Below are 16,247 nucleotides of genomic sequence, written 5' to 3' on the forward strand. Positions count from 1 at the left end.
TGTTCTTGTCTAAATGTCTTTATTGACACTATCCACGTTCTGTAAATGAAGGGGCTGATGTGAATAGTAAAACATTGTCACAATATTAAAAGCTATTGCCACATATATTTAAAAAGATTGTTATTTGTGCAAAAAAAGACTAAACGTCAACACTGTAACGTCTTCACATTGTGTTGATAATGTTAACAAAAATTCTGGCCATATCTTACACATTGCACCTCTAGACATCTCCATTAAAGACAGACAGGAACAGATAAGAATGGCCTAAAGTTAAACTTATGTTCTCACATCAAAGTTTTTCTTTGGAGGCAAATGGATCCTCCTCAGTGGAAGGTAGAAGACAAAGCTAGCGTTAGCTTCACCATACATAATGTAAAACCTGCAGGCCTCTTTACAGGTTGCTTCTCAATCATCCTTCTGTGATGAGGTGCAAACAGGTTTTAATGAATACAAATATATCAAGTATAATGAGTATTTTAACATGAAAAAGAAGAAGATGTGATTTTAAGTTCATATTCATAGTTGTCGTGGCATCACCCACTGGTTTGTGGACTGGCTGTGTGAAGTTCTCCGTGGATTAAATGTTTTAAACTCACAGTCTTTATAAGCGCCAAGACCTGCTTGATATTCAAAAAGATATTGAAATCTCACTTCTTATTCAAGAGGATCTGAAAGACACAGGCATCGCAGTTGAGAATGTTTCAACTCAAAGCCAAAAAACTTCATTTATCCTGAGTTTAAGCAGGAAAGAACAAGATGAGTCATTTTTTGGTCTGAAATTAAATATTTATTCTATATTTTCTACAAGTGTAAGGTGTAATAATGAGATGATTTCAGAATCAATTGGTGTGCACTGAGCAGACTTCAGGAGCATTGTGTTTTATTCACAAAGTTTAACAAATATGAAAAAGGAATTATTTTTAAATTTGGGGACAGAATAAAGGAACTGAACTAATAGTAGTAATAAAGTCAAAACCCCTTTGAATAAAGACCTATGTATCTTATCATACATATAAATTTCCCAGACTTTTATAACACCGGAAACAAAATTTAGCATGGAAAATTAATGAGAATTTAATCTAAATATCAACCCTGCAAAGATTTCCACATGAGCAAGTCATTTGAGTCATTTGAGACAAAATTGTTCCACTAGAGTTATCTGCAAAGAGTTTGAATAGTTTTCTTTAGTTTCTCTTTTAGGAATATTATTGAATCCCGTGGCTGACTCAAAAAAATGTCCTTGCACGTAAGGCAGCTTACATTGCATCATTTTAATTCATTTCAATTCCTCTTTAGAGGGCACTTCACTACATTTTCTCCACCAAAAGGGTACCATGGAGGGCAATTTATCATGTTTTCTCCATTGGAAGGGCACTTTAGAGGGGACTTCATGTTTTCTCCACTGAAAAGCACACCCTAAAGGGCACTTTATTGTGTTTTCTCCACTGACAAGGAATCCTAAAGGGCTATTGTGTTTTCTCCACTGGAAGGTAATTGAAAAAACCCCAGTATTTTACATTGTCAGTGTTCTGAGCCTTTTACGCTGCTTCTTTTTAAATTGTTTGTGAAGATGAGGCTGTTAATAACGCTGACAATAGTTTAGCACAATCACTGAATTTTGTTCTGCTCAGCTTTCCTGCAGAACCACAGCTTGATAAACTTGCTGTCTCCCTTTACCGGCAAACACCATCATCATTTCCTGTGCTGGCACATAGTTTCCATGAAAGCTGAGAGAACGTGCACAACTATAAAGGCAAGTTTCACTGTTTTTGCTGTATTCTAATCAAATTTGTTCAGTGCGAGGGTGTGTGCTCACTAGCGTTTTGTGATATTTCAGTTTCTTGTCTCCTTCTGTGTGATAGTGTCAGATACTGTAGGATGTTCCAGACTCACTGTGTGATGGCATGGATTGTGTTGACAGTCCTCAGTCTCTGCCGGCCTGTGTGGAGTGGTGAGTATAAACATACTTTTACTGATGTGACGATAGTGGTGTTTAGTACATGGATGGGTAACAGTTCTTGCTGTCACGTGACAAAAGATGCAATTTGACCACTGCAACTAGAAAAACCCTGACCTCTATGGAGACTCATATTAAGATGAATGACCTTAGCCACAGCCAGACCTAAATACTTTTATTTCTAACAAAATTTCTACTTATTCAAAATTTCTACTTTTTAATATTTTCAGGGAAAAAAAACTGTGACAGTACTGTACAAACACTAATGTTACACTCATGTGCTCTAGTTGAGCAGACCAGTTGTAAGATGAAACTTTTGTCCTTTATATCTCTGATTTTAGGTGTAAAAGGCATAGAGATGTGTTGCTATTTGGTTATAAATAAGCAAATGAACTTCACTCATAGGTACATTTTTAAAAGAAGAGTTCAAACATTTCTGGAAATTTGTTTTAAAGATTGATACCACTATCTGTAGGCTACAGTTAATATGGAGCTTGAGTTAGCATCTCATTAGCTTAGCGCAAAGACTGGAAACAAGGGGAAACAGCTAGCCTGGCTCTGTCCAAAGCTAACAAACTCTAGCTTCCAGCACCTCTACGACTCAATTTTTAACATGTTATCTTGTGTGTTTGTTACCCAAGTGTAATTCACTGTTTCACAGGGGGTCATGTTATTGACTATTTATTTTAGTTTTTAAGCTAAGCTAACTGGCTGCTGGCTATATTATATTTACCACAAATATGTGAGAGTGGTATTTTCATATTTTCCAAAATGTCAAACTATTCCCTTTCATCTTTCCATCTGAAGGTGGAAGTTATGCAAAACAGTGCTGAAGGAACTTTTCCCTCATGTGGGGGCAGCAGTGCTGTTGAATCAATTCAATATTAGTATCAATATAGCAGCAATTCAATGGAATTCAGTAATAACCTGTCAATTATGGTTAATTATTAGAGGTGTTGACTTGTTTGCTGTCTCAAACAAGTCTACATTTTTAGGGCGACTAGAAAATGTCTTACATATTTATAATGAATCACACTGTATGTACAATGCACATCCTCGTTTCTAGAAGTTATCTTTGTCTTAAGCTCTTGCCACAGAAACCAATATTTTACCATTCTGCCTGTTCAGTTTTTTCACATTATCTACATACACATTAACATCTTACAGTGGGCCCTGTTTTAACTTTATTTAATTACAGATTTACACATAACATCCTAAGATTGTAAGTTGGCACTGTATTAGAAGTATTAAGTTAATACAAGTTTAAAATGAGAGAGCAGCAGATACAGAAAAACTTTTTTCTAATGTGTGCTGATTTCTGTGCTGTCAAACCACAGAGTTTCATCTTTTTATGTCTCCATGTGTTAAACAGAGGAAGTGACGTAATGGTTTGAAGGGTTTTTGAGATTTGGCAGGGAAACCTCTGGCTGAGCTGATTAATGAAAAAAAATTATAGTAATGAAATGAACAGATTTTTAAGTAACTATCAAAAAGAAATAAGCAGCCAATGACCATTTATCACTGTCCACATCTGCCTGAAATCTTTAAAGTTAGTAGTTTGTTCCTCTGCAGACAGCTGTAATAAGTTAATTATGTTCTATCCTTAAAAAAGGTTAATCTGCAGAGGTTCTGTCCATCCTTTGCAATTTGGATTCAGTACATAATCATGGCGTCAAACTCTCTGTGGACACACTTTAACTCCACCCAACCTTCCCTTTTTCTCTGCCAGCTGTGAAGGTGATCCAGCCCTATAGAGTAGTGAGCATCAATGGTACGGCACAAGTCCAGTGCTTCGTCAAACCCCAACCCTCCTACCACCAGATCCAACCTTCCGATGACCAAACCCTGCATTACCCTTATCCTGACCCAGAGGATCTCCGTGTGACTCTACTGAAAGGCCTCTATGGCACCGAGGAGTTCTGCTCGTCCATCCTCAACTTCACAGGGCAGAGAAAGCAAGTTGTGGAGAAAGAGGGAGAGGTAAGTCTTATGAGAACTTTAACCAAAATTATGAAATTTAACCTTAAAGGCCCTGAAAACACATTTTCTATACCAGCTTCTTACTATGAAAGACAGGGATCCTACATCAAAACACACATTTTAGACAGTTTTCATTTTCCTTTAGTGAGATTTTCTGTATTTTAGATGTGGGCGGGGCTTGGTTGGGAAAACGAGGATGTCACCTCTGCCTCTGTGCACCAATTAGGGTTTTGCAACATTTCAATCTGATGGATCAATTTTGATGAATACACACACACACACACACACACACACACACACACACACACACACACACACACACACACACACACACGTACACACACTCCTGATGAAACAGTTATAGTTTTTGAGGGTTAAACAGTTAATAAATACTACATAATGATGTCTATTCCCTGAACTTTAACATTGATTTTTCGCTTAGTTAGTCATCAATAATCCAAATACTTGTGGCAAGGCAAGGCAAGTTTACTTATATAACACACTTCAACAACAAGGCAATTCAAATTGCTTTAATATAAAACATCCAAAGCATAGAAACAAAGTGCAACAAAAATACACTGCAAAAGGACGTTCAAATACAATTAAAACAATCATTAAACAATTTGAAAATAAAACAAGCTGAAAGAAGAGAAGATAGGTGTAAGCTGTAAGATTATAAACAATGTTTTTGCCTGGGGTGTCTCCCCTAATAAACACTATACATTTATAATCAATAAAGTCGTCATCTATAGCCTTGTATCGTGTATTATGGTCTGACCCCACCATTATCCTAAATGTCCGGGGTCAGGGGTCAATTAACCAACAGATGAAACAGAAAGACATTTCTAAGAAGAGTCTTTTTTTTTTTTAAAACAAACAAAATATATTTTGCAGAAGAATAAAGGTCAAGTAAAGATTTCTACCACAACCTCACCTTAATCTTTGACGCATGGAGAGGGGGAATATTGTAAAAGGTCACAAGCCCAAACAGATTAAAGTTGCTTTTATACAACTCAGAGGTCAGACTTTATGATGCTGCATCACATTTTCTCTCGTGGAAGGACATCCTAGAGGGTACTTTCTCACTTTTTGTTACACATTGGGCCACTTATTCATGCTTTATCTACCATAGGGTCCTCTTGAAATAAAAAAGTCTCCAGCAGTGTTCCTGACACATCACAGTACAGAAGTGATGGATAAATTAATAACATGCATATAGTTTTTCTTTTCCCAGATCCTTACTAGAAGTTGGGATAACATTGTCAATTTAGCCTTGAGGGTGATGTTGGAGGAAAAAGTTAATTTCAAATTTGTCTTGGAGAGCTTTAAAATCTGCATATAACATATAACATATAACGCTTAATTCTTTGACACTTAAATCCCCCTAAATTATGGGTTTCTAAAAGATCGAAGTGGTTCGTCAACTGGGGAGCATTAATGTGTTCAGCAAAATGTACATCAATATGTCCTTCTGAGATATTTTTTGTTGACAAATTCACAATTCGGCCTGAGGGAGGCGTCAAAGCTCACACTGTCCAACAGGAGATAAGAGCATAAATGTGCTCAGTAAATCTGCTTATTATATATTGTATATTTCTTGGGAGTAAAATGTCAACCCAAATAGGAGAACATTTCTTATTTGATAGACAGGGTATGCCATAAAAACCCCAATTAAAGGCAAATGGATGATTAAAAATGTGTCTTTCATCAGTATGGGTTACAGCATTAAAAAAATACACCAATGTATATAAACTCATGCATTCACAGGTTGTCTTAACACAGAAAATCACAAATAATTTATTTTACTTGAAAGTAATATATTCATAAGTCATGAAATAAAAAAAACAACATCATTTGTTATCTGCTGGAATCAAACTCAGATATAATGTGTGTTTATAGGTGCAGTGCTCCGCTCAGTTGAAGGAGGGTGCCGTGGAGGTGACAGTGTCCGGACTGAGAGCCACAGACACAGATATGTATCGCTGTGAGATAGAGATCTTCTACCCGCCACCGTACCGGCGGCTCACTGGCAACGGCACACTCATTCATGTCTTAGGTGAGACGCCCACACCTGACCGGCAGACAGTCCACACATCTTTCTTTCTCACTTTCAGTCTCACTTTCCTGTCATCCATTTACTTTTGTCCACAGGCAGCTCCGACTGTCCGGTGCAGGGGGCTCAGAGACAGACTGCACTCCAGGGTGATGATGGGGAGGATGATGAGGGTGATGACAGGATGGCACCTGTCAGTGTTCCTGTGGTTATACTGGTGATGCTGGTCATATTTGTCCTCATCATCATCATCTACTTCCAGGTCAGAGCATTATTATTTTAGAGCTATTTATACATTTTATTGTTCTTACTCCATTTATTTTTTACTAGTGAACATAGACGTTATCACTGGTGGATGCAGCATGTTTAAAAGTAAAAATGTCAATAAGCAAACACTTCCCAGACCTTAATCACACCTGACATAACATTAGCACGGTGTAGGTCAATTTGATTTCATTTTTTTGGCAAATAAACATTATGGTAGATGGTGAAAATTGGCTAATTATTGCTCCAGAACTTCGAGTAAATTAGGTGTCAAAAGTAAAGAAGACAACCGAATAAATACAGTCTATTTCATTGTCTGAATGAATTAAGTTTAATTTGATTGTTTCAGACACATATGGCCATTGTAAGTAAATACTAGTTTGAGATAAGTATGATTGGCACAGTAAGGGCCTTAAACTGCTTTATTGAGGCCTGGTCTTGTTTCTACATCTATTTAGACGGACAATTATTTCAGCTAATGCAGTGCATAAATGGTATAAATCTCAACATTAGTCTGGGTTTAATCAGAATACCACACAGGGGGTTAATATACCACAACAGTAATGCCTTAATGATGCAGGCTAAATACTTCCAAGAGCTCTCAGAACTGTATTTAACTGAGGCACCTTCTCTGTCCTCTTTGCTGTTACTCTCCAGGGTATAAAATCAAATAAAATGTAATTATCACCTATTGTTTGTTGCATTAAAATCTATGTGTATTCCATTTGCAGGTTCTACAGTGTGAACGAGGGAGGAGGGAGCCTGGTGTGCTTCGCAATATAGATGATGCTGCATTTTCATGTTAATACTTTGCATGAAAAAAAAGAAATAACGTCAGGCCCATCATGTCCAAAGCTGCATTATTTCAGTAGAGTACCATTGATTTTGAATGGAGGGTTTAGAGGAATACAAGGTCAGTATTGACCGTTTATCAAATATCACCTCTGTTTTGATTGAGGTTCGTTTTTTGTTTTTTTTGCGCAGCTATAGAAAATTACATATCGTCACCTTCCTAAAATAATGGCCTAAGTCATTTTTTGACAAAAATGATTTTGTTGCCTAAATCATCTCCTCATGATGCTCGCCTACATCCTCAGTTGAACAGATCATGTAATTCTACCCCTGTAGTATAATGGCCTATCAAGAGTGTGACTGAAAAAATGACTTGGGCTATTATTTTAGGAAGGTAACGATATTTAGTGTCTGTTGATATTATTATTATTATATTATTATTTATTAAGTATAAAATATTGTTTACATTGTTGTAAACACAAATTATATGAAAAAGCTGTAGCTTGAATGAGTTTTCATTTACCTTAGTTGTTGTGGCACTTATCTGAACTCTCACTATTACTTCAGCTAGAAGGCTTGTTTGGCTAACACTGTGTAAAAATAGTTGATTAAAAACTGAAGAGCTTCAAGTTAAACTTTGCTTAACACTCCAGCTGAAAATGCAATGCTTTGAATGATTAGGGTGCAGAATGGCTGTAGAAGTTTGCATGTGAATTTATTTTTACCTTATGTCAGTTTACCTTGTTGCCATTGCAATGTTCATCAAATATTCATGTTGGATATACCTAAAAATAAAGTTTCTGTACTTTAAATTGTAGTTTTGTGGATTTTAAAAAATGTTTTAAACCTGAATACAGAATTTTTTCTTATTTCCACCAAGAACCAATCAGGAAATTGAACAAAGTGAAGATAATTACAGAGTGGGCCGTATGAGTTTTTTCCATTTCTTTCATGCTTGCAAAGTAGTCAAGTACTGATGTTAAAAAAGCTAAACAAAAGTGTTTTTTCTAACTCTTGTGCACAGCCAAGCAGCAAACAACAAATATATTCAAGTTACTCATATTTTCTTAAAACAGTACTGGTGATTGGAATTGATTAATACGCTTGCAATTTAATGATTTTTCCATCTTTAAATCAAATATGGCAACCTCTGGTAATTAGAAATCAAGTCAACGCAGAAGTGCCAATAACTGCAGTTCTTCAGATGACCACTTGAGGCTGAACTTTATAGTAAAAAATAAATAGTTTACAGCCCGGTACAAAATCAGGATTGGTCTCCATGTAGATGTCCTGTTCATGCAACTATACTAGGCGTTGTTTTTAATCCTACTTACCCCTTTAAGATATATTAAGGCTTAAAGTAAGGCATAATTGAACTTTGAGTGACAGGTGGGGGCCGTCTCAACGAACCTCGAACCTCTTCTTTAGCTATCTTTGGATTAGCTGTGAAGCCACAGCTCTTCGGAAACCTATGGATGATGTCACTGAGACCACGTCTATATTTTACACACTCTATGCTTATCACTTTGAAAGAAAAGCAACAAAAGACCTCTAAACTTAACTCTAACATTGCCATTAGAACAATATTTCTGTTTCATTCAGCAAGGAACATCATCAAAGTACGTATAAACACTCTCACCACATCTGTATCTTGTTCTGCATGCATTTTGAGAGATGTGTCGATTGCATTCACAGAGCAGAAACATATAGAGGCAATAACATGTTTGGCTTTGCATGTACGAGTGGAGCTGCTGCATTTTTTTCATGATCTGGAGCCCTCCGATTGTCTGTTTGGTAATCAAGCAAAGAGCATTGCAGTTGTTGTCGGTAATCTGTTTGAGATACAGGTATTAACCACAATCCTTGGATTCAGCTTGAGATATAAAACATTTAATATCTGATGTGTTTTTTCAACCGATAAAAGTTGCCCATTTTACGGGCATGACTTTCTGGTTCCTGACTTGCTGTATTCCAGCCAAATGTGTAAAAACATTCTCTTTTTTAGCACCTACTGTAACACACATGTCAGTCTCAGATTTGCTCTATCAGAACTAGCATGTATGTTGATAATTGTTCTAAATTGTTTACAATTGGTTTGTGGCCAAAGATTTTTGGCATGGATACCATTTTATTCTAAATGGGATCATAATTTAGTATACTAAACATCATGCTGTATTAAAGACTTGAAACTATTGATTGAGAACATAAACTCATGTTTACAATGTTTACTGAGGGAATAAATCAAGTGAGAGTCAATTTTCATAGATTTCTATACAATCAGACTTCTTTTTGCATCCAGGGGAACACACCCTGGCTCCTCTATCACCTCTGCATGGCCGGCCAATCATTTCTGTTAATCGAGTGTGAGTGTGGTTACGATTAGTTAAAGAAATGGTTGGACACAGTTCCCCTAATCTGACGTCGTAAATATGTGGGGGGAAGGGGTCTCTGGAACTATTGATTATTAGAGGAGAGAAAAATGTACTGTGTGCCATCCACACATTCATCAATAGGATTGGATATATTTCCTTATAATGCTGCCAAAAAGGAGCCTGTTTTGATGAAAAGCAAATGGTCCCAGGATTGAACCTTGTGGAACCCCCAATACCATCTTTGCTTAAACTTGTCACGGGTGGGGTGTGGACCCAAAAGCAGAACGACCAGGAGACAGATAAAGTTCTGGAGCTTTATTCAAAGCTGAGCACACAGCAGACATACAGGCAGGGTCAGACTCACATTGGGAAACAGGCAGGGGATGAGGCAGACGGAAACCAGAGGAAGCGGAGGCTACCCTCGTGGTCGGGGACAGAAGGCTAAGGCGGCTAACCGAGGCAAAGGCAAGGTAGGGGAATCCGGTGGTCGGGGACAGAAGGCTGAGTCGTTGAACGGGGCACAGGCAAGGCAGGGAAGTCCAGACAGGCAGGCAGGGTCGGCAACGGGAAATCAGTCCACGGGAATTTGCTGGAAGGTCTGACATAAATGCAACGAACGATCTGGCAACGAGTGTGTGAATGAGTGGGGCATTTATACTGCAGGGTGTAGGTGCAGCAGAGTGAGCAGGCTGAGAGGGATTGTGCTGATGAGGTGGGCGTGGCAGACAGGTGCACTGCATGAGACTGATTAGGTGAGTGAGGGAGAGTGTGGTGAGAGAGAGGGGGCGGGGCTGAGAGCTGGAAGTGGAACTGGGAGTGGCCGGAGTGAACTGAGAGAGAGTGACAGGCAGGTGAACAGAGTGAGCCAATTAGGTGAGTGAGACAGAGTATGGAACTACTGACAGTATGGAGGAAGAACTGTGACAAAACTGATTCAAAATGATGGGGAGAAGGAGGCTAATGTATTTTTTAAGTATAGTAAGAAAACCAGAGAATAACATGGCCTTGGTTTGTTTATATTTAGGTTGTTTCAAGCATACAAATGATTGATTAGTGTTAGAAATCCAAATTTTTCGCTTTATTTATGATTCTGTGGGATATTTAGTGCAATCTGTTTTACGTTGTTTGTCTGCAACTCACTCACTCAAAGTCTTAAGGAAACAAGGAAGATTATAAGAAAAAATATTTTTGCTGTTAGGCCTAAAACAAAAAAAGGATAAATAGAACAAGACTCAGTTTTATCTCTCTCAAAAAATGAGCAGACCAAAGTTGGACCGATCAGTCTGAGAACGCAGTTCAGGCTTCTAATACTGATTGTATCTGTGGTTTCCATTTGTCACACAGGCACGAACACATTTCACAGAAGCACAAAGTCTGAAAAACAGGATGTGGATTAACACTGCTGACTCTTGTTATGCCAGATCCCTGGCTGAATAAGAGCTAACTGTCAGTCTCTGCTTGAGCTGTGGCCTGCTCTCCTCTGACGTAGACTTCTGGAGGTGAGGAAGATGGAAAAAAAATGCCAGTCAATTTCTTCAAATTATGATTAATTCCAATAAACAAAAAATCTAAACGTAAACACACCCTGTACCTTTAACGTGATTAACAAGCTCACAGGGCAGCTCTACTTCTGGATGCTACAATGACTCCTTATGGCCTCTATATGGGCTAGTCAGTTAGCATGCTCATTATATCTCTGCAACACAATACATAGAGGTCTTTGACATACTGTCTACACTGTAACCTCTACGTTCTTTTCGATAAAAGCAATTTCAGAGAGAGGTAAACAGAAGGGTCTACAGTATACTTTTGAAGGACAAACTGAGTGGAGATGGGCCCGTTATTTACTGCAGGCTGATGAGAAGTGATGGAGAGTGGTAAAAAAGTGAGCAGGCGAATGAGATTGTAAAACAAAAAAAACCTGCATACAATTTGCCATAATCTGGTGCAAAAAGTCAACTTGTAAATTCTAACTTTTTTCACTGAATCAAACAAATATTTCCTGCCATACAGGAAGTGGTGTAATCTACAGATCCAGGTTCTCTGAGTAGCTACTGCATCACAATGGTTTGCTACAGGAAAGAGAGCCACCCACAGAAACTACGCAAACAACATGAGTTTGAGTCACAGTTGGTAACTGAGTGTAGATTCTTCAAAGCAATGAAGGTCACATAGAAACACTTTTATAGCTTATCTTCCGACCTCAAAATTTCCCTTTTCCTGTTTAATAAAGAGGTCAGTATCAGAATGAGCTGTATGTGATTGTGATGTTTGTTAACACTGGTGTCAGTATGAGAAGAAGCAGAAACGCTGAGATGACAGCTTGCAGCTCTAACATCTTCATCATCTTCAACATTTATCTGAGTTTCATCTTCCACCAAAGTCATGGTAGGACACTCCATTTCACCAAATACTGTATTTAGCAATTTTCAGAGTTTTACCTTTAATTCTTGTACTTATGTGTTTTATTTTATAAATACAATATTACCAATAATAGCCTAATAATTCACCTAATGATCCAATGAAATGTTAACTATTGCTTTGCATATATTTCTATTTGTACAGGCTGAGATGTTTCTACATTTGTTGTAATAAATGATTTGTTGTCACACAGCAGACAGCCAGTGTATTAACACAAGAATACATTTGGACACTTTTCTGAAAAGACTGAATCCCTTTCCAAAAGAAATCTGAAGCATTTTTTTGTTAAAAAGGATAAAACAATAGGGCAACCTAGTTTGATCATAAGGCATATTTTGATGTGTTTTAAAGAGTAGCTGAATCATTTTCACTCATCAGGTTCTGAGGTGATTCAGCCTCTGAATGTGACTGTAAACCCAGATGGGTCAGCCTCTATCAGCTGTGAAACCACGGCAAACGCCAGCGCTGTCGAAGATGTTCGACTCAACGTCGTGTTACTGTATGTATCATTATCTTTCTTTTTTTGGTATCATTAATTCTATTGTATCACCATGTATAGGTCAAAGTTTAACACTTAGTTTGTTTAATTAGAATAGTTTGCCGTTTAATGGGGGTTATGTTTGGGAGTATTTCTTGGCCTGGTGTACTAGCAGTCTTCTCGTCTAGAGTTAGATATACTCTGATTAATTTATCTTTGCTTACTCTCAGACCAGACAAACCTAGACAGCTCTGCCAGAAGGGGCAGCAAGACTGTAGGAACATTATCATGTACCAAGAGAATCCCCAAAAATGGCTTTTTATCATGCTCAACCTCTGGCCAAAGGCCATGGACATGAAATATGAGTGTGAGTTCACAGTGAAAGAGAATAATATACATCTCACCGAGAAAGGAACACCAACCATACTACTGGCAGGTATGTTTAACTATTTGGACGATTTGTAGTGCTAATGTTAATACAAGCCAATGAAGAAATATTATCAAATGCCACACAGATGTATCCACTTTCATATTCTATACATGTAATGTCTTGATAAAACGGAAAGCAAAGAAAAGAAACACTTATTTATCTTTTTATTTTTATATATGAAAAAAAATTGTGACCTAAAATTTGAAAGCAAGCTTTAAGTGTCTAGTATTTTAAATATTGACTTTCCAAATACTTCTCTGTTCATTAAAATGTGGAAACTTGTGTTTGGGTTTGTGATTTTGGTAAAACACTGTGTTTGTGTGTAAACCAGTTAAGTACAACAGAAAATGTCCTCACCATGTTTTTAGGTCAAAATGAAGCGCCCTGCATACTTCAGCCTTCACCTTCTCCTCGTCCTCAGTCTCCTCAGTCTCCTCAGTCTCCTCAGTCTCCTCAGCTCTGTTGGATTCTGATTGGTCTGCTGGCTCACGTGTTCCTGTACAGCTGTGTCATCACCTCCTTCTACATCAGACTGAGGGTGACTATGTGTCTGTCTGACAGTCAGTCTAACTATCTGTCTTGGTATCTGTTTTTATCTTTCTGTCACTGAAAACAAAAAGAAACCACAAAAGACTAATAGAAAACACCTGATAAATTCATGGCTTAATGTTGGGAAAGTTGGATGGCCGTGCTGTCTCAAAACATGAAGTAGCTAACTCTGGTTGTTGTATGCACTAGGATAGTTGCACTCCGAAAACACAACAAATCACAAAACTGTGGACTCAGTTTGCCATTTTATTTCTTAATTTGGTGCAATCTCAGCCGTGTGTAAGGCTGTAATGTATGGTCTAGGATAATGGCATTCTTAAGTATCGATATATGCAGGCTGGTCTCATTCAACATTCGTAGATATACAGTACCAGTAAAAAGTTTGGACACACCTTCTCATTCAACTACTTTGAAGAATATAAAACATATTCTGGTTTGTTGAGCATTTGTTTGTTTATGGGGCGGCTGTGGCGTAGTGGAGAGCAAGGTAATTCTCCAATCAGAGCGCGGTTCAATACCCGGCTTCGGCAGTCGATGTGTCCTTGGGCAAGACACTTAACCCCAAGTTGCTCCCGAAGGCTTGCCATCGGTGTGGACTCTCAAAACTAGAGTCTGATGATGATGAGGTGCTTGCATGGTAGCCTGTCATCAGTGTGTGAATGGGTGAATGATATGTAATATACTACTGACTGTAAGTCGCTTTGGATAAAAGCATCTGCTAAATGACTGTAATGTAATGTAATGTTTACCACATAATTCCATATGTGTTCCTTCATAGTTTGGATGTCTTCAATATTAATCTACAATGTGGAAAAAAATAAATATAGAAATAAAGAAAAAACATTGAATGGGAAGGTGTTACCAAACTTTTGACTGGTACTGTATCTATGAAAAATAATAAGCCGTAATATGTAGATACTCCACAAATTGCTTTGTATGTCCAACAAACAGTGATCTATCATCCAGGAGACTGCAGTTCATTCCCCTTGTGAAACGACAAGTCAATGCTGATTTATTTGTCACGTAACTTGCGAACTTCAGTAACAGCACTTCCGTAGTTATTTCAACCAAAAAAAGTGCTCTTTTCCTCAACCTAACCAATTAGTTTTGTTGCTTTAAGATGGAAGTTTATTTTGAAAAGACTGTATGCACGTAACGAGCGTAATATACGAATACGAACGAAAAATGAGGGGTAACTTTTCGTAAGATATCATAAAAAATATTGTATGAGGATGCGTTGATATATGGAATGAGTTTACCACAATTTGGCATACAAAACTTTACCAGAGCCAAGTTTTTGGGCATTTTATTTTTTAAAGAGAGGATAAAATTATGTGGGCCCCAAAATGAATCTTCATAATTTATAAACTCTCTTAGGCTCCGACTTTGTTGGCCTGTAATTTCTCTGTTTACCCCAGTTTGTTTATAACTAAGTACATCTTTAGCTATTGCAGCTACAAGTCTCCAGCACTTTTGGAGACTTTCATTGAGCTACATATGATTAAGAAAAGAAAACCCTAAGTAACCTGTTACTTTTCTGTTTCTGTGTTTCAGTGCAGCAACAGAAAAGCCGAGAACTCCACCTATGTAGAAATGAGGAAAGCTCCTCGGCCAAGGAATCCACCTTTCTGACTCATCTTTCTTCACTACTGGCCTCATGCTCAATGTCTTGTGAGAGAGAACAGCAGATCGCATCAGAGTCTCAAGCTATTGCAAATACTTATTTTTCCAATTGAGTAAAAAACTCCTGTACCACTGAAAACAAACAGCAGAGTGAGACAAAGACTGTGTAAAGCCACCATGCTGTCAGCTGATCATCTGCTTGTCTCTGCTTTTACAGTTGTATGTGATGTGGCACCATGGTATTATCCGTTATATAGGATACATGAATATATGTACAATTTATTATTAATTTTAACCATTTTCAACTAGTGCTTCCAACATCCATTAAAGCTATAAAATGCTTATGTATACCCCAACAAATTAATCCTTTGGACTGTGTATGGTTCAACTTTGGGGAATTGTGACAACTTTCCATTTTCAATAACTTTCTATTGAACAAAATGGTGTAAGATGCTGGACAAAATGCCAGGGGAAAGTAAACAAACCAGTAGAGAGAAAATAAAGGGAAGCCCAGGGAGGAGACATTTGGTGGGCCCCTGTCCAGTCTCTAGCAGCACTAGCGGCTGTTTTAAGGACAGGGTGGGAGAAGCCTTGATCTACTCAAAAAAGGCAATTCATGGAAAAATGAATGCTGGACGGGCCTCCCCCTGAGTTTGAGGTACTTTAAGGTATTGAGAATGTGGAGACCTGCAATGAGCCAGCCTTCTACAAGTCTGGCTCAAAGTGGCCCTGGCCTTGAATATCCTTAAATACAAACTGAGAGGGAAAGGAAGGAAGATGATACATACATACATACATACATACATACATACATACATACATACATACATACATACATACATAAATGGTGGACTCTCGAGCCTCCTTTCTCTCTGCTGCTGTTAGCCAGGGGTAGTAACTGTATTCTGTTTTATCCTTGTGTGTAAAATGTATCTTTTATATCACCTTTTTCATTTGGCATGTTCTCAATAAAATGATAAAGGAAAACCTTATCCAAAACTATCCTTGCAAACTCAAAGCTGAAAATGTTAAATATGTAGACATGACATGACAGCCGTGTAACTGAAATGACAAAGATGAAGATAAGATAAGAGAGACGTTATTGTCATCCACCTATATTCAGTGCAGCATATTACATAGAGGAGCAACATTATGTTTCCCTGGTCCCATTGCAAAAACAAAAGAATCAAAGAATGAACATAAGGTGCAAACAAAAAGATATAATACAGGGAAGGAACAAGAAACAGGACATAGTACAAACTTATAGTGTAATAATAAAGAAGTATTGCAATAATAGAGAAATATAAATAGTGTGTCGCCATCGTGTC

General features: G+C 37.7%; 2 protein-coding genes across 2 annotated transcripts; both read left to right on the forward strand.

Annotated features, from left to right (window-relative positions):
* Positions 1–1,854: 1,854 nt before the first annotated feature.
* On the forward strand, positions 1,855–7,776 carry cd28 (CD28 molecule). The gene is made up of 5 exons (XM_054615909.1): positions 1,855–1,951; positions 3,687–3,937; positions 5,837–5,993; positions 6,089–6,252; positions 6,986–7,776. Exons 1-5 carry the CDS (start codon positions 1,879–1,881, stop codon positions 7,058–7,060), a joined length of 720 nt encoding a protein of 239 aa, XP_054471884.1. The 5' UTR covers positions 1,855–1,878; the 3' UTR covers positions 7,061–7,776.
* Positions 7,777–11,594: 3,818 nt separating this feature from the next.
* si:ch211-67e16.3 (uncharacterized) lies at positions 11,595–15,873 on the forward strand. The gene is made up of 5 exons (XM_054615702.1): positions 11,595–11,806; positions 12,218–12,338; positions 12,548–12,753; positions 13,116–13,285; positions 14,851–15,873. The coding sequence occupies exons 1-5, from the start codon at positions 11,686–11,688 to the stop codon at positions 14,926–14,928; spliced, it is 696 nt and encodes a 231-aa protein (XP_054471677.1). The 5' UTR covers positions 11,595–11,685; the 3' UTR covers positions 14,929–15,873.
* The last annotated feature ends 374 nt before the right edge of the window (positions 15,874–16,247 follow it).

This window comes from Anoplopoma fimbria, chromosome 16 (genome assembly GCF_027596085.1).
Source record: "Anoplopoma fimbria isolate UVic2021 breed Golden Eagle Sablefish chromosome 16, Afim_UVic_2022, whole genome shotgun sequence".
Lineage (NCBI taxonomy): Eukaryota > Metazoa > Chordata > Actinopteri > Perciformes > Anoplopomatidae > Anoplopoma > Anoplopoma fimbria.